We start from the raw sequence: 19,049 nt of genomic DNA on the forward strand, positions 1-19,049 counted from the left end.
GCACCGCACAGAATTATTTTTTTTTTGTGTGTCGCACACAAGTAGAGATGGGCGAACCCTTACAGTAAAGTTCGGCATCTGTACCGAACACCTACTGTTCAGGCACAGACATCAAACACGGACTTCACCAGAAAGTGACCTGCAGTAACCTTGACTTCACTGCTAGTCACGGACGCTGCGCTCGCAAGCAGCCAATTCCTCAGTGGTTCTCAGCTGGGACAGTCGCATTTTTGCACCCTCCAGGTTGAAAACTATTAATCCCCAGACATGGATTATGGTGTGTGACAGTACGATGGACAGGTTAAGGTATTGTTTTTTTTATTTTTGTTTTATTACAGGAGACGAGGGATTCAGTGGAATTAGACGTTAGGTGAGTATAACTGTGTTTGTTATATTTAAATAAAGTAAAACTGTGTTTTGTCTTATTTCTAATAAAGGATTTATGTGTCTTAAAGGACTGCTGTGTCTTTAATTACCATACAACTATAGGATTAGTAATGGATAGTTGTCTAATAGACGCTTTCCCATTACTAATCTGTGGTATGTCACCGGACAATACAAACGTGTTATCAACCCCACAAATATGAACCCCACTTGCCACCATTACAAGGCAAGTAGGAAGATCCGGGCAAAGTGTCAGATTTGGCGCATCTAATAGATGTGCCTTTTCTGGGCGGCTGCGGGCTGCTATTTTTAGGCCTGGGGGGGTGGGTGCAATTTCCTAGGCCCCTTACCAGACTGAGAATACCAGCCCTCAGCTGTCTGCTTTAGCAAGCTAGTTATCAAAAATGGGGAGACCCCACGTTTGTGTAAACTTTTATGTAAATAATTTTATTTATATATTTATATATATTTTTATATATATTTATATATTTTATGTAAATAATTAAAAATACAGCGCCCCCCGACCAATCTATTCTTGATAACCAGCCTTGCTGAAGTTGAGGGTTGCAGCCCCCAGCTGTTAGTTTTGCCTGGCTGGTTATCAAAAATACAGAAGAACCAACACAGTTTTGTTTTTTGTTTTTTTAACTATTTATTTACAATGCAGGCGCCGGCTGATGTATTCTCCAATCAGCCGTTCCTGATCTCACTGTTCTTAGCGGCAGCAGACGTTGGCTGATGGGAGCAGTAGTCCCATCAGCTGACACCAATGACCGGAGGTAAACTTTACACCTCCAATCACAGCTGTGCGCTCACACTGACTTGACAGCGTAGGAGATGCGGCAGTCTGACAGTCGGTAATTATTTTACCGCCGATCAGCAGCGTGACAGCGTGGCAAACACAACGTTCCGGACCCCCCATTCAAGTGAATGGGGTCTGGGTTCGGCTACTGTTCTGGAACCCGAACCAAGTGTTTTGTAACTGTTTGGCCGAACCCGATGTAGCCAAACATCCAGGTGTCCGGCCATCTCTACACACGAGATGATTTCACTCGATGAACACTAAGCTTTTGATATACTTGAGGCGCTGGATATTTCTGTGAAACATTATCTGTGCAGAGTCCTGGGCTACAATTTCTAGGGAGCCATTATAAAGGGTTCTTCTCCAACCCACCAGCAATTTAAGCTTGCCCGCCCATCAGCTCATTGCTGGGGTCTGACTCCTGCACCACATCTGGTATCACAGAGCAAGCAGTCATATGCAAAGGAAGCTTTTTGTGCTGACCATACAAAAAAAAACAGCCAGCAATGTATTTTGACAGCTTAGTGGCTACTTTTTGGAAAGTTTCTATAACATCCATTTGCAACAGCTCCACAAGAAAGGGATTCTGTCTAGAGACTGAGAATCAAACAGACCTGATTTCCCTTTCTACGTCGCGGCTCAGATATCTGGCTCTGTTGAACTCGGAGGAATAATAGCGGTTCTTAAACACTTGGTCTCCGTCAGCTGTGAACGCCTCTCTGCAGTTTATGGGCGTCTTCCCTCTCTGCATCACTTCTCGAGCTTCACTGTTATTCTGATGGAGAAACAATATAATTACCACAAACTCTGCACAAGTCTTTGTAACAAAAACGATACACCTGTCTGTTATAGGGCTGACTTCTTGCACTGTTCCTAAACATTAAATGAGTGCAAACATTCATCTGGAACGTATGTGACATCTCATTAAGCAAAGAATAACCGAAATGTGGGGACTACCCTTCGCGCTAACTGCAATGACTACTATTCTATCCTCCTGCAAACATTGCAACATTCATAGAAGATGGACATTGGTTTAGCTCTGTCAATTGTGGAAAATGATTGTACTGAATAAGCAAAACACAGCCCAGTAAGTGATACATCCCTGGAATCAAGGTCTCTGTCCCTACATCATGGTGCTCTCAGATTACATAGCAAAAACCTATTGACAGATTCCCTTTAACTATGAGTAGTAATGGAAATCCAAGGCGGTAAACAGCAATGGCCGATTGTGAAATGCGGAGATCAGATACCTTTATCAGCAGCACTGTCTCTATCCCTCTCATGTCGATCAAGCAGTTGGCAACTACGGGGTTATCAATTTCTAAAGCTGTCAGTACAGTTGGATAATATTGATGAACCGCGGCTCTAAAGAGAAACGCAAAACAGTGGAGCTTAAAGTGTTTTTATTTCCATATGCAGATGTTTATAAAAGAAAAAAAAAAAAAAAAAAAGACATTCTCACAAATGGAAAATCAATGTATGCTGACAAATAGGAATAACAACTGGCATGAAAAAATATCTATGAGATGACCAATAAATGCCAATAATAAGTATAGCAAGTCGAAGAAACACAGAACAATGTCTCCCTCTAGTGGTTTTAATAGGTATGTAGCAGAGATTTACAATAGCGTTGAACATGTTTTCACATAGATCGTTGTTCTAGTTCCACAAATATCCATCCCAATTATTTCTTTAAAGGGTGGTCTACAACAAACACTGATTTAATCCTAAATGTCTAAGAATTGTAATAATCAAATTGTTTTTCTAATATACCTTTTATTAAAAATCCCTTACTGTTCCGTCTCTACTTTGTTTATCTGATGAGAAGTGACAAGCCAGCAATAGAGCATTGTAAGAAGAGAACGAGTAAGCAGAGACCAACCCAGCACCTGAAAGTGATGTTTCCGGGACACGGCTGGTTTTTGCTCGCTTGTTTACAATGCGCAATGACAGTGCGCTCTCTTGCCAATTCATTACTTCTCACTAGAGCCAGTGAGGGAGCGCACTGTCACTGTGACCTAGAAGAATAATGCCCAGTGACAAAATCCTACTGAGCATTTGTCGGAATTGACAACTCATGCATGCTCACAAGAGCAGCAACTAGCCCTGCCCGTGAAACGGACGTTACTAATATCCAAGCATGCACTGGGGATTCTCAAACAAGATTTTATCAAACAGGAAGTGGGTAAACAAAAATAATAAAGCAAATAAAGAAAGTAGAGAGTGAACGGTAGGGAATTTTTAATTTAAGTATATTAGAAAAGCAATTCGATTATTACTCATAATAGACATTTAGGATTAAATTAAAGTTCGCTTCAGACCACCCCTTTAAGCAAAACGCTGGCCCTTTACAGGAGTGAAGCTAAAGTAGGGATCCCCACTTTCCCACTATCTTGACAGTGTGCAAGACTTCTTGCCTCTGAGCCGTATGTAAAAAGAAGGGAGTGCTGTACTGCTGTCTTCTTCATACTGGATGTAGTGAATCATGAAGCAATACACAATGGATTCCTTGTTATTATGTAACAGCAGGAAGAGGCTAGAAGACAAAGCTACAAGTTTTTTGTCCACCTTTTCCATGTGTGGGCATGTATTGAGAGACTCAGGAACACCCTTTAGAAGCAGCTATGTTCCCCATTGCAAATTTAAGGGTTACCCTATTACTTTTCTTTTGATGACCTATCCTATAAATAGGTCATCAATACCAGGGGTGGATTTTGACACCCAGCTTCCCCACCGAAAATCTGTTCTTGGTGACGACAGCAGCCAAATGTTCGCAGTTGTGGAGCAGAACAGTGTAGTGGCCGTGGCCAGGTAATGCGCATCTGCTGCTACTCATCTAAACTGCAGTCCCCCAGCGGTGGCCACAACAGTTCACGGAGCTGTGCTGTTCACCTCTGCAACTGCTAACTCCTGGCTGCCACTGGCACCGAGGGCAGCTGATTGTGGGTGTGCCAGGTGTAGGACCATCACCAGACTGATTGCTGACCTCTCCTTAAACTTTAGAAGAAAGGATGTCCTCCTCTTACAAATTAACCCTTTAGATGCAGCTGGATCCTCCCTCATTTAGACTGTATAATACACAATGCATCTTACTACCTGGCTGATCTCGAACAATATACTGAACTTAGACAAAACCTATGAAAAAAAACTAAACAAAAATGAGCACATTCCCTACCACAAGTAAATGTAAATAATTTAGGGTACGCTATTTACATGTACTACTACCACCATTTCCGGTACTTGCTGTAGGGCATATGCTCATTTTTGCTTTTGGTTTCTATTCAGGAAATGCATTGCAAGGAACGAAATCCAAATAAACTTACAGGCAGCTGATGGGTTTTGTCCAGAGCGCATGGCAGAAATTTCATGAAAAAGGATTTGCAGCATTGATACCTTAAACCATGGCAGACTTTCTGCAGGACCTGTGTGAATGTACCCTTATAGGCCACTAATAAATAATTACAGTGAGTCGAAGAAGCAGTCAGAATTAATCTCCCTTCTCACCTTCTTGAAACGTCATATATTACATTGCGGAACTGATTAACGATGATCTGCGGCCTCTGACCGTGCGTGAATACTTTTGACATGATGCTCTGCAGCATCCTCTCATCCTGATGATTGTCGCAGCAGAACGCAAAGAGTAGAGACTTTAGGCAGCTTTCTACTGCGAGTGCGAGCTGGGGGTCCTTCAGCCGGATACAGGCGCCTAGGTGAAGAAAAATCTATTTGCTATTATCTTACTCTGTGCAAAAGCCTCTCCAAGAACAACAGAGATGGAATAAGGCATTACAAACCTAATGGTCCGATGGGCTTCTGCTTGAAACGTCTCTGCCTGTAAGCCTCGTCGATTTCGGCAAGCAGAGCGGGCATGTGCTGTCCAAATCTTCTCAACCTGTCCGTCCTACTGTCCTGGAACTCCTTTATCTGTCGTTTAAGACCATCCACTTTTTGTCTCTGATCACGCTCTGCATTACTATGGAGGACAGACAGGAAGGAACAGGTCACTGATTCAGAAAGGTCATCGAACTAAACCACTAATTCCCGAAACGTCAACTTAAATGAAGTCTACTGGTACAGTCCACTACATTCCCAGACCCCGTGGCAAACGTTTGACCACATGTCTCTGCTACGGCTACAAAAGATGCGAGACAAGTGATCGCATTAAAGGACCCTCCCTAGACGTAAGCCCAGATTTAGGCCTTTACATAGATGACGTATTAGTGCAGGACGTACAGAAATCTGCTGCGCTCTTCCTTCTCTCTATGAAGCGCTTGTTGAAACTGGTTGATCTGCTCAGAAGTTGTAACTTCTTGGTCGAGAAGTTCTTTTATTTTATCTTTCAGATGATTTATTTCTTGCAGTCTTGCGATCTTTTCTTCCTCGGATGCATTATCTGCACTAAAATGAACAAGACCGTGAAGGGAAGAAAAAAAAAAGACAATGTGGTTAGCCACTCACTATAAAAAGGGACCATCCCCTTATGTACTTGGTAATCATGCATTTGCTTTTTTAGTCTTCAGCTGACGATGAGACGAGATTCATTACAAATCTGGCAAGTGCTAGGATTGACTTTGGTTTTGTTGGCCAATTGCTGTGACGCTTGGTTTAAAGGGGTTGTCCAAGCTCACGATTAAGATTCTCCCGGGTCAGGAGTGGCCTGTCATGTGGGTGCTAGTAGGCGATATGTATACTGACTAGATGTATGCGGCTCGATCCTCGTGATCGCATATGACCACCAACTACATACACATATAGACACACACAGCTCTGCTACATGCACATAGAGACACACAGCTCTGCTACATGCACATAGAGACACACACAGCTCTGCTACATGCACATAGAGACACACAGCTCTGCTACATGCACATAGAGACACACAGCTCTGCTACATGCACATATAGACACACACAGCTCTGCTACATGCACAAAGAGACACACAGCTCTGCTACATGCACATAGAGACACACACAGCTCTGCTACATGCACATAGAGACACACACAGCTCTGCTACATGCACATATAGACACACACAGCTCTGCTACATGCACATATAGACACACAGCTCTGCTACATGCACATATAGACACACACAGCTCTGCTACATGCACATAGAGACACACACAGCTCTGCTACATGCACATAGAGACACACAGAGCTCTGCTACATGCACATGCACATCACAGAAGAAACGTCCAGGCTCCTCTCATCAACCTTCATGCACTTCTCACCCCATTCCCTCACATCTCCCCCAGTCTCTCTCTCTTGTCGCCACTACCCGCCTAATTACAATCTTCAATCTCTCCCTCTCTTCTGGTATCTTTCCCTCCTCCTTCAAACACTATCATTACTCCATTATTAAAAGAACCCTCTCTTGATCGATCTTTCACAAATAACTACAGATATTCCCTTTATCTCTAGACTCTTGGAGTGCCTGGTCTACTCCTGCCTTGCCAGTTACCTCTCCACTCACTCTCTCCTAGACCCTTCACAGTCCGGCTTCCGCCCCTTACATTCTACAGAAACAGCACTCATCAAATGGACCAACAACTTTCTGACAGCAAAATGTAAAGGTGACCACTCTCTGCAGCTTTTGACACTGTTGACCACCCTCTCCTGCTCTCTAGGCTCCAGTCACTAGGCATTAAGGACACTGCTCTCTCCTGGTTCTCTTCCTACCTTTCTGACCGCTCCTTCAGTGTTCTGTTCTCCGGCTCCATTTCATCTCCCCTTCCTCTCACTGTTGGGGTACCTCAGGGCTCAGTCCTTGGCCCCCTTCTCTTCTCTCTCTACACGGCCCCAATTGGACGGACCATCAGCAGATTTGGCTTTCAGTGCCATCTTTATGCTGATAACACACAACTATACACATCATTCCCTGACCTTACCCCCGCTGTACTACAGAACACCAGTGACTGACTGTCCGCAGTCTCCAACATCATGTCCGCTCTCTATCTGAAACTCAACCTCTCCAAAACTGAACTTCTGCTCCCGCCATCTACTAACCCCCCTAAATCTGACATCTCCCTCTCCATGAATGGCACCATAATAATGCCTAAGCAGCAGGCGCACTGTTACATTTGACACCCATCTTTCCTTCACCTCACATATACAATCTCTTGCAGCTTACACCTAAAGAACATCTCTAGTATCCGCCATGGAAACAACAAAAACCCTCACTGTTGCCCTGATCCACTCCCGCCTGGATTACTGTAACACTATTAATTGGCCTCCACCTAACTGACTTCCCCCTCTCCCGTCCATCTTTACTACAGCAGCCAGGGTCATCTATCCGGCTAATCAGGACTCGGACGCGTCCGCTCTTCGCTAGTCAATGCACTGGCTGTCCATTCATTAACCCCTTCCCGACCTGTGACACAGCGTATGCGTCATGAAAGTCGGTGCCAATCCGACCTGTGACGCATATGCTGTGTCACAGAATGATCGCGTCTCTGCAGATCGGGTGAAAGGGTTAACTCCCATTTCACCCGATCTGCAGAGACAGGGGGAGTGGTACTTCAGCCCAGGGGGGGTGGCTTCACCCCCCCGTGGCTACGATCGCTCTGATTGGCTGTTGAAAGTGAAACTGCCAATCAGAGCGATTTGTAATATTTCACCTATGAAAATGGTGAAATATTGCAATCCAGCCATGGCCGATGCTGCAATAGCATCTGCCATGGCTGGAGACCCCGATCTGCCCCCACCCCACCCATCGCCTCCCCAGTCGTCCTTTTTGCCCCGATCTCCTGTCCGCTCCCCTCCTCCCTCCTGTCGGCTCCCCCGGTCCTCCTGTCCGCTCCCCAGGTCCTCCGATCCCCCCCCCCCCCCCCCGTGATCCGATCCCACCCCCCCATACTTACCTAGCTCCAATGTCCCTCCCGGTGTCCGGCCGTCTTCTCCATGGGCGCCGCCATCTTGGAAAATGGCGGGCGCATGCGCAGTGCGCCCGCCGACTCTGCTAGCCGGCAGATTCGTTCCTGCACATTTTGGTCGCTGTGATAAGTTCTATCACAGCGATCAAAATAAAAAAAATAGTAAATAAATCCCCCCCTTTATCCCCCCCATAGGTAGGGACAATAATAAAATACAGAAAATATAATTATTTTTGTTTTTCCATTAGGGGTACGGTTAGGGGTAGGGTTGCAGCTAGGGTTGCACCTAGGGCTAGGGTTGCACCTAGGGCTAGGGTTGCACCTAGGGCTAGGGTTGCACCTAGGGCTAGGGTTGCACCTAGGGCTAGGGTTGCACCTAGGGCTAGGGTTGCACCTAGGGCTAGGGTTGCACCTAGGGCTAGGGTTGCACCTAGGGCTAGGGTTGCACTTAGGGCTAGGGTTGGAATTAGGGTTAGAATTAGGCTATGTGCACACGGTGCGCATTTGGCTGCGGATCCGCAGCGGATTGGTCGCTGCGGATTCGTATCAGTTTTCCATCACGTTTACAGTACCACGTAAACCTATGGAAAACCAAATCCGCTGTGCCCATGGTGCGGAAAATACAGCGCGGAAACGCTGCGTTGTATTTTCCGCAGCATGTCAATTCTTTGTGCGGATTCCGCAGCGTTTTACACCTGCTCCATAATAGGAATCCGCAAGTGAAATCCACACAAAAAACACTGGAAATCCGCGGTAAATCCGCAGGTAAAGCGCAGTGCGTTTTACCTGCAGATTTTTCAAAAAACTGTGCGGAAAAATCCACACAAATCCGCAACGTGAGCACATAGCCTTAGGGTTAGGGTTGGAATTAGGGGTAAGACTAGGGTTAGGGGTGTGTTGGGGTTAGGGTTGTGGTTAGGGTTGGGATTAGAGTTAGGGGTGTGTTGGGGTTAGTGTTGGAGTTAGAATTGAGGGGTTTCCACTTTTTAGGCACATCAGGGGGTCTCCAAACGCGACACGGCGCCACCATTGATTCCAGCCAATCTTGCGTTGAAAAAGTCAAATGGTGCTCTCTCCCTTCCGAGCCCCGACGTGTGCCCAAACAGTGGTTTACCCCCACATATGGGGGTACCAGCGTACTCAGGAGAAACTGATCAACAACTTTTGGGGTCCAATTTCTCCTGTAACCCTTGGGAAAATAAAAAATTGCGGGCTAAAAAATTATTTTTGAGGAAAGAAAAATGATTTTTTATTTTCTCGGCTCTGCGTTATAAACTTCTGTGAAGCACTTGGGGGTTCAAAGTGCTCACCACACATCTAGATAAGTTCCTTTGGGGGTCTAGTTTCCAAAATAGGGTCACTTATGGGGGGGTTTCTACTGTTTAGGCACATCAGGGGCTCTGCAAACGCAACGTGATGCCCGCAGAGCATTCCATCAAAGTCTGAATTTCAAAACGTCACTACTTCACTTCTGAGCTCCGGCATGTGCCCAAACAGTGGTTTACCCCCACATATGGGGTATCACCATACTCAGGAGAAACTGGACAACAACTCTTGGGGTCAAATTTCTCCTTTTACCCTTGGGAAAATAAAAAAAATCAGGGTTAAAAAAAAATTTTTGAGAAAAGAAAAATTATTTTTTATTTTCATGGCTCTGCGTTATAAACTTCTGTGAAGCACTTGGGGGTTCAAAGTGCTCACCACACATCTAGATTAGTTCCTTGGGAGGTCTAGTTTCCAAAATGGGGTCACTTATGGGGAAGCTCCAATGTTTAGGCACACAGGGGCTCTCCAAACGCGACATGGTGTCCGCTACTGATTGGAGCTAATTTTCCATTCAAAAAGCCAAATGGCGTGCCTTCCCTTCCAAGCCCTGCCGTGCACCCAAACAGTGGTTTACCCCCACATATGGGGTATCATCGTACTCAGGACAAACTGGACAACATTTGGGGTCCAATTTCTCCTGTTACCCTTGGGAAAATAAAAAATTCTGGGCTAAAAATCATTTTTGAGGAAAGAAAAATTATTTTTTATTTTCACGGCTCTGCGTTATAAACTTCTGTGAAGCACTTGTTGATTTAAAGTGCTCACTATGCATCTAGATAAGTTCCTTGGGGGGTCTAGTTTCCAAAATGGGGTCACTTGTGGGGAAGCTCCAATGTTTAGGCACACAGGGGCTCTCCAAACACGACATGGTGTCCGCTAACGATGGAGATAATTTTTCATTCAAAAAGTCAAATGGCGCTCCTTCCCTTCCGAGCCTTACCATGTGCCCAAACAGTGGTTTACCCCCACATGTGAGGTATCAGTGTACTCAGGAGAAATTGCCCAACAAATTTTAGGATCCATTTTATCCTGTTGCCCATGTGAAAATTTAAAAATTGAGGCTAAAATAATTTGTTTGTGAAAAAAAAGTACTTTTTCATTTTTACGGATCAATTTGTGAAGCACCTGGGGGTTTAAAGTGCTCACTATGCATCTAGATAAGTTCCTTGGGGCATCTAGTTTCCAAAATGGGGTCACTTGTGGGGGAGCTCCAATGTTTAGGCACACGGGGGCTCTCCAAACGCGACATGGTGTCCGCTAAAGATTGGAGCCAAGTTTTCATTCAAAAAGTCAAATGGCGCTCCTTCCTTTCCGAGTTCTGCCGTGCGCCCAAACAGTGGTTTACCCCCACATATGAGGTATCAGCGTACTCAGAACAAATTGGACAACAACTTTCATAGTCCAGTTTCTCCTTTTACCCTTGGGAAAATAAAAAAATTGTTGCTAAAAGATCATTTTTGTGACTAAAAAGTTAAATGTTCATTTTTTACTTCCATGTTGCTTCTGCTGCTGTGAAACACCTGAAGAGTTAATAAACTTCTTGAATGTGGTTTTGAGCACCTTGAGGGGTGCAGTTTTTAGAATGGTGTCACTTTTGGGAATTTTCAGCCATATAGAACCCTCAAACTGACTTCAAATGTGAGGTGGTCCCTAAAAAAAATGGTTTTGTAAATTTTGTTGTAAAAATGAGAAATCACTGGTCAAATTTTAACCCTTATAACTTCCTAGCAAAAAAAAATGTTGTTTCCAAAATTGTGCTGATGTAAAGTAGACATGTGGGAAACGTTATTTATTAACTATTTTGTGTCACATAACTCTCTGGTTTAACAGAATAAAAATTCAAAATGTGAAAATTGCAAAATTTTCGCCAAATTTCCATTTTTTTCACAAATAAACGCAGAAATTATCGACCTAAATTTACCACTAACATGAAGCCCAATATGTCACGAAAAAACAATCTCAGAATCGCTAGGATCCGTTGAAGCGTTCCCGAGTTATTACCTCATAAAGGGACACTGGTCAGAATTGCAAAAAATGGCCAGGTCATTAAGGCCAAAATAGGCTGGGTCATGAAGGGGTTAAAGGATCCAATTTAAACGTCTTGTTCTCACCCACAAAGCTCTCCACAGTGAGACACCCCCCTACATCTCCTCCCTCATTTCTGGTTATCGGCCTACCCGCTCCTTATGCTCTGCAAGCGACTTTCGACTAACCTATGTTCTAATCCGTACTTCCCACTCCCGGCTACCAGACTTCTTCCAGGTTGCGCCAATCCTCTGTAATGCTCTACCCCAAGAAATTAGGACTATCTACAACTTACACAGTTTTAGGCGCTCCCTTAAAACACATGTGTTTAGGGCAGCCTATCACGTTCCCTAATCGAAGTGTGGGTGTGTGTCCCATTCACTATCTGAGAATAACCCTTCATCAAACTCCCCAGCATCCAAAAGAACCACAAATACTGGCTGGTGACTAGCTCATGCGGCTTCTATCTATCCCCCACTCACTCAAGATGGCTGGTCCATCATTGTAAATAAGCCCATGTGCTTTGTATCACCCCACCTCATTGTAGATTGTAAGCTCTCACGAACAGGGTCATCTTATTTTGCTTTAGTGTTTTTTTTTAACGTTGTGTATGAACTATTAAACTGTAAAGCGCTGCGGAATATGTTAGCACTATATAAAGATTATTATTATAGTGGCTCACTGATACAATACCTCACAAGAATAAAGAATACACACAATATGTAGGCAAGTACAACTTTACTGATAAAAAATAAAAGTCCAAGAGTGCACTTCCCTCCACACAGCTCTGCTACATATGCACATATACATACACAGCTTTGCTACATGCCCATATAGACATACACACACTCACTCTCACACATACAGACACTATTTATTATCACATCTTGCAGTTACTGATTAGGACCTGTACAGAGACTGCAGCAGCATAGCACTAGCAGGACCTACCACGTAATTAACTAAGGCACCTTTCAAGTTATATGACCTGTCACATGACCTGGAAGGTCCTGAAATTGCTGGTGCAGGAGGTCCTGTAGCTGTGCAGCTCCTGCATCCTCTGTTCAGACACGGCAGCTTCCTCTCCTGCACTGTACTGATCACATAGATCAGTGTCACACTGAAGAGAGAGGGTGCTCTCTCTCTGCTTGGGAAAGACGCAATGTCAGCGTTCTCTGGATCCGGACTATAAGACGTAAACACTTTTTAACAAGATTTTTTTTTCTAGTGAAAAGATGCGTCTTATAGTCCAAAAAACACGGTAATTAATGTTATATTTTGACAAATTTGACTTTTATGGATAACTAGATGGCAGCCCGATTCTAAAGAATCGGGAGTCTAGAATCCATATATACATTATTCAAATGTAAGAATAATAAAATTAATAAATAATAGTAAGAAAGAACAAAAAATGGCTGCACTCACCAGCTCTTGACAATTCTTGTTATTTAAGGTACAGTTACACAGGATCCATGAACATGCTTATGAGGGGAGTGATGAAAGACATCAGACAACAACTTTGCGTGTTGTGGCAAATGCCACAACAACGGTTCTTTGCTTAAGAACAATAATGTAAATAATAAATAATATGTATCAATAACTATGTATATTGGTATGTTCTTTCTTGGCACAAATTGCAGGAAGTAGTATTCTAGGCAATTATATATTAGATGGGCATTTCCTGAAGGAAATACACGGTGCTTGAACAGCGCTACCAGCTTTACAGCAGCACTTTTCACACACGGGACTGGGGGGCGCGCTTACTTTTGCACCCGGGGCCGCGCTTACTTTTGCACCCGGGGGCGCGCTTACTTTTGCACCCGGGGGCGCGCTTACTTTTGCACCCGGGGGCGCGCTTACTTTTACACCCGGGGGCGCGCTTACTTTTGCACCCGGGGGCGCGCTTACTTTTGCACCCGGGGGCGCGCTTACTTTTGCACCCGGGGGCGCGCTTACTTTTGCACCCGGGGGCGCGCTTACTTTTGCACCCGGGGGCGCGCTTACTTTTGCACCCGGGGGCGCGCTTACTTTTGGGGCCGCACTTACTTTTGGTGGGCGGGGCCCCTCGGCCTCCGATTTGGTGGGCGGGGCCCCTCGGCCTCCGATTTGGTGGGCGGGGCCCCTCGGCCTCCGATTTGGTGGGCGGGGCCCCTCGGCCTCCGATTTGGTGGGCGGGGCCCCTCGGCCTCCGATTTGGTGGGCGGGGCCCCTCGGCCTCCGATTTGGTGGGCGGGGCCCCTCGGCCTCCGATTTGGTGGGCGGGGCCCCTCGGCCTCCGATTTGGTGGGCGGGGCCCCTCGGCCTCCGATTTGGTGGGCGGGGCCCCTCGGCCTCCGATTTGGTGGGCGGGGCCCCTCGGCCTCCGATTTGGTGGGCGGGGCCCCTCGGCCTCCGATTTGGTGTGTGCTCTGCCTGGGGCCCCTGTGCTCTGCCTGGGGCCCCATATGCTGCCTGGGGCCCCTGTGCTCTGCCTGGGGCCCCATATGCTGCCTGGGGCCCCTGTGTTCTGCCTGGGGCCCCTGTGCTCTGCCTGGGGCCCCATATGCTGCCTGGGGCCACTGTGCTCTGCCTGGGGCCACTGTGCTCTGCCTGGGGCCCCATATGCTGCCTGGGGGGGCCCCTGTGCTCTGCCTGGGGCCCCATATGCTGCCTGGGGCCACTGTGCTCTGCCTGGGGCCACTGTGGTCTGCCTTGCCGCTTTGGTGGGCGGGGACCCTCGGCCTCCGATTTGGTGGGCGGGGACCCTCGGCCTCCGATTTGGTGGGCGGGGACCCTCGGCCTCCGATTTGGTGGGCGGGGCCCCTCGGCCTCCGATTTGGTGGGCGGGGCCGGGCCCCTCGGCCTCCGATTTGGTTGGCGGGGCCCCTCGGCCTCCGATTTGGTGTGTGCTCTGCCTGGGGCCCCTGTGCTCTGCCTGGGGCCCCTGTGCTCTGCCTGGGGCCCCTGTGCTCTGCCTGGGGCCCCTGTGCTCTGCCTGGGGCCCCTGTGCTCTGCCTGGGGCCCCTGTGCTCTGCCTGGGGCCCCTGTGCTCTGCCTGGGGCCCCTGTGCTCTGCCTGGGGCCCCTGTGCTCTGCCTGGGGCCCCTGTGCTCTGCCTGGGGCCCCTGTGCTCTGCCTGGGGCCCCTGTGCTCTGCCTGGGGCCCCTGTGCTCTGCCTGGGGCCCCTGTGCTCTGCCTGGGGCCCCTGTGCTCTGCCTGGGGCCACTGTGCTCTGCCTGGGGCCACTGTGCTCTGCCTGGGGCCCGATATGCTGCCTGGGGCCACTGTGCTCTGCCTGGGGCCCCATATGCTGCCTGGGGCCCCTGTGCTCTGCCTGGGGCCCCATATGCGGCCTGGGGCCCCTGTGCTCTGCCTGGGGCCCCATATGCTGCCTGGGGCCCCTGTGCTCTGCCTAGGGCCACTGTGCTCTGCCTAGGGCCCCATATGCTGCCTGGGGCCACTGTGCTCTGCCTGGGGCCCCATATGCTGCCCGGGGCCCCTGTGCTCTGCCTGGGGCCCCTGTGCTCTGCCTGGGGCCCCATATGCTGCCTGGGGCCCCTGTGCTCTGCCTGGGGCCCCATGTTCTGCCTGGGGCCCCTGTGCTCTACCTGGGGCCCCATATGCTGCCTGGGGCCCCTGTGCTCTGCCTGGGGCCCCTGTGCTCTGCCTGGGGCCCCTGTGCTCTGCCTGGGGCCCCTGTGCTCTGCCTGGGGCCCCATATGCTGCCTGGGGCCCCTGTGCGCTGCCTGGGGCCCCTGTGCTCTGCCTGGGGCCCCATGTTCTGCCTGGGGCCCCTGTGCTCTGCCTGGGCCACTGTGCTCTGCCTGGGGCCCCATATGCTGCCTGGGGCCCCTGTGCTCTGCCTGGGGCCCCATATGCTGCCTGGGGCCCCTGTGCTCTGCCTTGCCGATTTGGTGGGCGGGGACCCTCGGCCTCCGATTTGGTGGGCGGGGCCCCTCGGCCTCCGATTTGGTGGGCGCGGCCCCTCGGCCTCCGATTTGGTGGGCGCGGCCCCTCGGCCTCCGATGTGGTGGTCGGGGCCCCTCGGCCTCCGATGTGGTGGGCGGGGCCGGGCCCCTCGGCCTCCGCTTTGGTGGGCGGGGCCGCTCGGCCTTCGATTTGGTGGGCGGGGCCGCTCGGCCTCCGATTTGGTGGGCGGGGCCCCTCGGCCTCCGATTTGGTGGGCGGGGCCCCTCGGCCTCCGATTTGGTGGGCGGGGCCCCTCGGCCTCCGATTTGGTTGGCGGGGCCCCTCGGCCTCCGATTTGGTTGGCGGGGCCCCTCGGCCTCCGATTTGGTGTGTGCTCTGCCTGGGGCCCCTGTGCTCTGCCTGGGGCCCCTGTGCTCTGCCTGGGGCCCCTGTGCTCTGCCTGGGACCCCTGTGCTCTGCCTGGGACCCCTGTGCTCTGCCTGGGACCCCTGTGCTCTGCCTGGGACCACTGTGCTCTGCCTGGGGCCCCATATGCTGCCTGGTGCCCCTGTGCTCTGCCTGGGGCCCCTGTGCTCTGCCTGGGGCCCCTGTGCTCTGCCTGGGGCCCCTGTGCTCTGCCTGGGGCCCCTGTGCTCTGCCTGGGGCCCCTGTGCTCTGCCTGGGGCCCCTGTGCTCTGCCTGGGGCCCCTGTGCTCTGCCTGGGGCCCCTGTGCTCTGCCTGGGGCCCCTGTGCTCTGCCTGGGGCCCCTGTGCTCTGCCTGGGGCCCCTGTGCTCTGCCTGGGGCCCCTGTGCTCTGCCTGGGGCCCCTGTGCTCTGCCTGGGGCCCCTGTGCTCTGCCTGGGGCCCCTGTGCTCTGCCTGGGGCCCCTGTGCTCTGCCTGGGTGTAGGACACTGGTGACGTCACTTAGCTCCGGACATTAGCTCCGAACATTAGCTCCGGACATTAGCTCCGGACATTAGCTCCGGACATTAGCTCCGGACAAAGCCACGGAAGTTGGCACAAATTGCAGGAAGTAGTATTCTAGGCAATTATATATTAGATGATAATTTTTATTTACATAGCGCCAACATATTCCGCAGCACTTTACAATTAAGCAGGGACATGTACAGACAATGAACTCAATACAAGTTAAGACAATTTAAACAGTGACATTAGGGGTGAGGTCCCTGCTCGCAAGCTTACAATCTACAAGGAAATGGGGGGACACAATAGGTGAAAAGTGCTCGTTATTTCAGGTTTGGCAATTATAATAAATAAGGATTTTCATATAAAGCTGCATGATCCGGTCATCAGCCCGTGTGTTTAAGTGCAATAGTCAAGTATCGAGTGCAGTAATCGTGTGCATGGAGGGTGTGGAGACAGATGAATAGTAGGGTGCAGATTCAGAATAATATTTGGAAGGAGGGAACAGGACAAAGTTAGTTTACTGAGTAGTTTATGTGGTAGGCTTGTTTGAAGAGATGGGTTTTCAAAGCGCGCTTGAATAGGTCGGGGCTAGGTTTCAGTCTGATCGTCTAGGAAAGTGCATTCCAGAGAGCTGGCGCAGCACGAGAGAAGTCTTGGAGATGGAGGTGCGAGGTTTGGATTAAGGGGGATGTTAGTCTTAGGTCATTTGTAGAACGGAGGGCACGTGTAGGGCGATAGACAGAGATGAGAGAGGAGATATAAGGCGGTGCAGAACTGTGGAGAGCTTTGTGGGTGAGAGAGATGAGTTTATTCTGGACCCTGTAGCGAATGGGTAGCCAGTGTAATGACTGGCACAAGTTGGAGGCATCGGTGAAGCGGCTGGACAAATATAACCCTGGCTGCCGCATTCAAGATGGAGAAAGTTTGATAAGAGGGAGACCGATCAGAAGAGAGTTGCAGTAGTCTAGACGAGAATGAATAAGAGCGAAATTAAGAGTCTTAGCAGTTTTCAAAGGTGAGAAAAGGTCGGATTCTGGAGATGTTTTTAAGATGCAGGTGACAAGAGCGAGTGAGTGATCGAATATAGGGAGTAAAGGAAAGTTCGGAGTCGAATATGACCCCAAGACAGCGGGCATGCTGCTTGGGAGTTAGGGTTGAACCCTCCAGGGTAATTTCGATGTTGGGTAGAGTGAGGTTAGTAGAAGGGAGAAACACAAGAAGTTCCGTTTTAGAGAGATTTAGTTTCAGATAGAGGGAGGATATGATGTTAGAGACAGCAGACAGACAATCCTTGGTATTTTGAATTAGGGTAGGGGTGATGTCAGGGGAAGAAATGTGTAATTGGGTGTCGTCAGCATAGAGATGATACTGGAACCCAAATCTGCTGATTGTTTGTCCAATAGGGGCAGTGTATAGAGAGAAGAGGAGGAGGGCCTAGGACTGAACCCCGATAGTAAGGGGACGAGGAGAGGAAGAGGAGCCAGCAAAAGATACAGTGAAGGAGCGGTCAGAGAGGTAGGAGGAGAACCAGGAGAGGGCTGTGTCCTTGAGGCCTATAGAGCGGAGCATAGTGAGAAAGAGCTGGTGATCCACAGTGTCAAATGGGGCAGAGAGATCCAGGAGAATCAGCAGGGAGCAATGACCTTTGCATTTAGCTGTTATTAGATCATTAGAGACTTTAGTGAGGGCAGTTTCAGTGGAGTGTAAAGAGCGGAAACCAGATTGTAAGGGGTCGAGAAGAGAGTTATCCAAGAGAGAGCGGATTAGACGGGAGTCGACCAAGCGTTCCAGAAGTTTAGAGATGAAGGAAAGGTTAGAGACAGGTCTGTAGTTAGCAGTGCAGTTCTGGTCCAGGGATGGCTTTTTAAGTTAAGGGGTTATGATGGCATGTTTAAATGAGGAGGGAAAGATACCTGAAGAAAGAGAGAGGTTAAATATTTTAGTCAGGCGAGTGGTGACCACTGGTGAGAGAGACTGCAGGAGATGTGAAGGAACGGGGTCACTGTTGCAGGTTGCAGGCCGAGCAAAAGCGAGGAGCTTGGAAACTTCTTCTGAAACAGGCTCAAAGATGTCTAGTGAGCTTGAGGTGCGGCAGGAAAGGGGATCCAGGCACTGAGGAGATTGGGCTGAGATATGCTGATGGATGTGGTTGATTTTTTCTAGGAAATAAGTGGCCAGATCCTCACCGCTGAGGTTGGTGATGGGGGGCCTGTAATTTAGGTTTCAGGAGGGAGTTAAAGGTTTCAAACAGTCATTTTGGGCTGTTGGATAGTGAGGTGAGGAGGGTGGTGAAGTAGGATTGTTTGGCCAGATGAAGGGCAGAGCTATAAGTTTTGAGCATGAACTTATAGTGGATGAAGTCTTCTGGTAAGAGATTTTCTCCACTGCCGCTCTGCACACCTTGAGCAGCGCTGAAGAAAGCGTGTTTGCATAGTGTGCCAGGGCTGCCGTTGTCTGTGGCGGGTCTTTCTGAGTGTAGAAGGGGCTGCTTCATCTAGGGCATTCTTCAGTGCATTATTGAAGTGTGACAATGCTAAGTCTGGACAGGAGAGGGAAGAGATGGGGGCTAAAGATGTGTGGAGATTGTCCATAAGTTGCTGGGTATTATTGGTACGTGTATTCCGATAAGTCTGGTAAGTGGGGGTGTCCTGGGTGAGGAGACAATTCTTGACAGAGAAGGAAAGAAGGTTGTGATCCGAGGGAAGGAGAGGGGAGTTAGTTAAGTCATGCAGCGAGTCGGGACGGGAGAAGACCAGGTCCAGAGTATTCCCGACCTCATGCGTAAGAGAATTAGTAAACTGTGAGAGGCCGAATGAAGAAGTTAGAG

At 49.0% G+C, this 19,049-nt stretch overlaps 1 protein-coding gene across 2 annotated transcripts in view; it reads right to left on the minus strand.

Moving 5' to 3' along the window:
• SMC6 (structural maintenance of chromosomes 6) overlaps nt 1-19,049 on the minus strand; it is a 120,382-nt gene that overhangs the window by 41,761 nt on the left and 59,572 nt on the right. For both annotated transcript variants that reach the window (XM_077291470.1, XM_077291469.1), the window contains exons 13-17: nt 5,420-5,584; nt 4,981-5,159; nt 4,691-4,892; nt 2,437-2,551; nt 1,801-1,961 (exon numbers count right to left, since the gene is read on the minus strand). In XM_077291470.1, the coding sequence (XP_077147585.1) occupies nt 1,801-1,961; nt 2,437-2,551; nt 4,691-4,892; nt 4,981-5,159; nt 5,420-5,584 (822 nt within the window). The remainder of the gene's footprint in view (nt 1-1,800; nt 1,962-2,436; nt 2,552-4,690; nt 4,893-4,980; nt 5,160-5,419; nt 5,585-19,049) is intronic.

Source organism: Ranitomeya variabilis, chromosome 2 (assembly GCF_051348905.1).
Source record: "Ranitomeya variabilis isolate aRanVar5 chromosome 2, aRanVar5.hap1, whole genome shotgun sequence".
Classification (NCBI taxonomy): Eukaryota; Metazoa; Chordata; class Amphibia; order Anura; family Dendrobatidae; genus Ranitomeya; species Ranitomeya variabilis.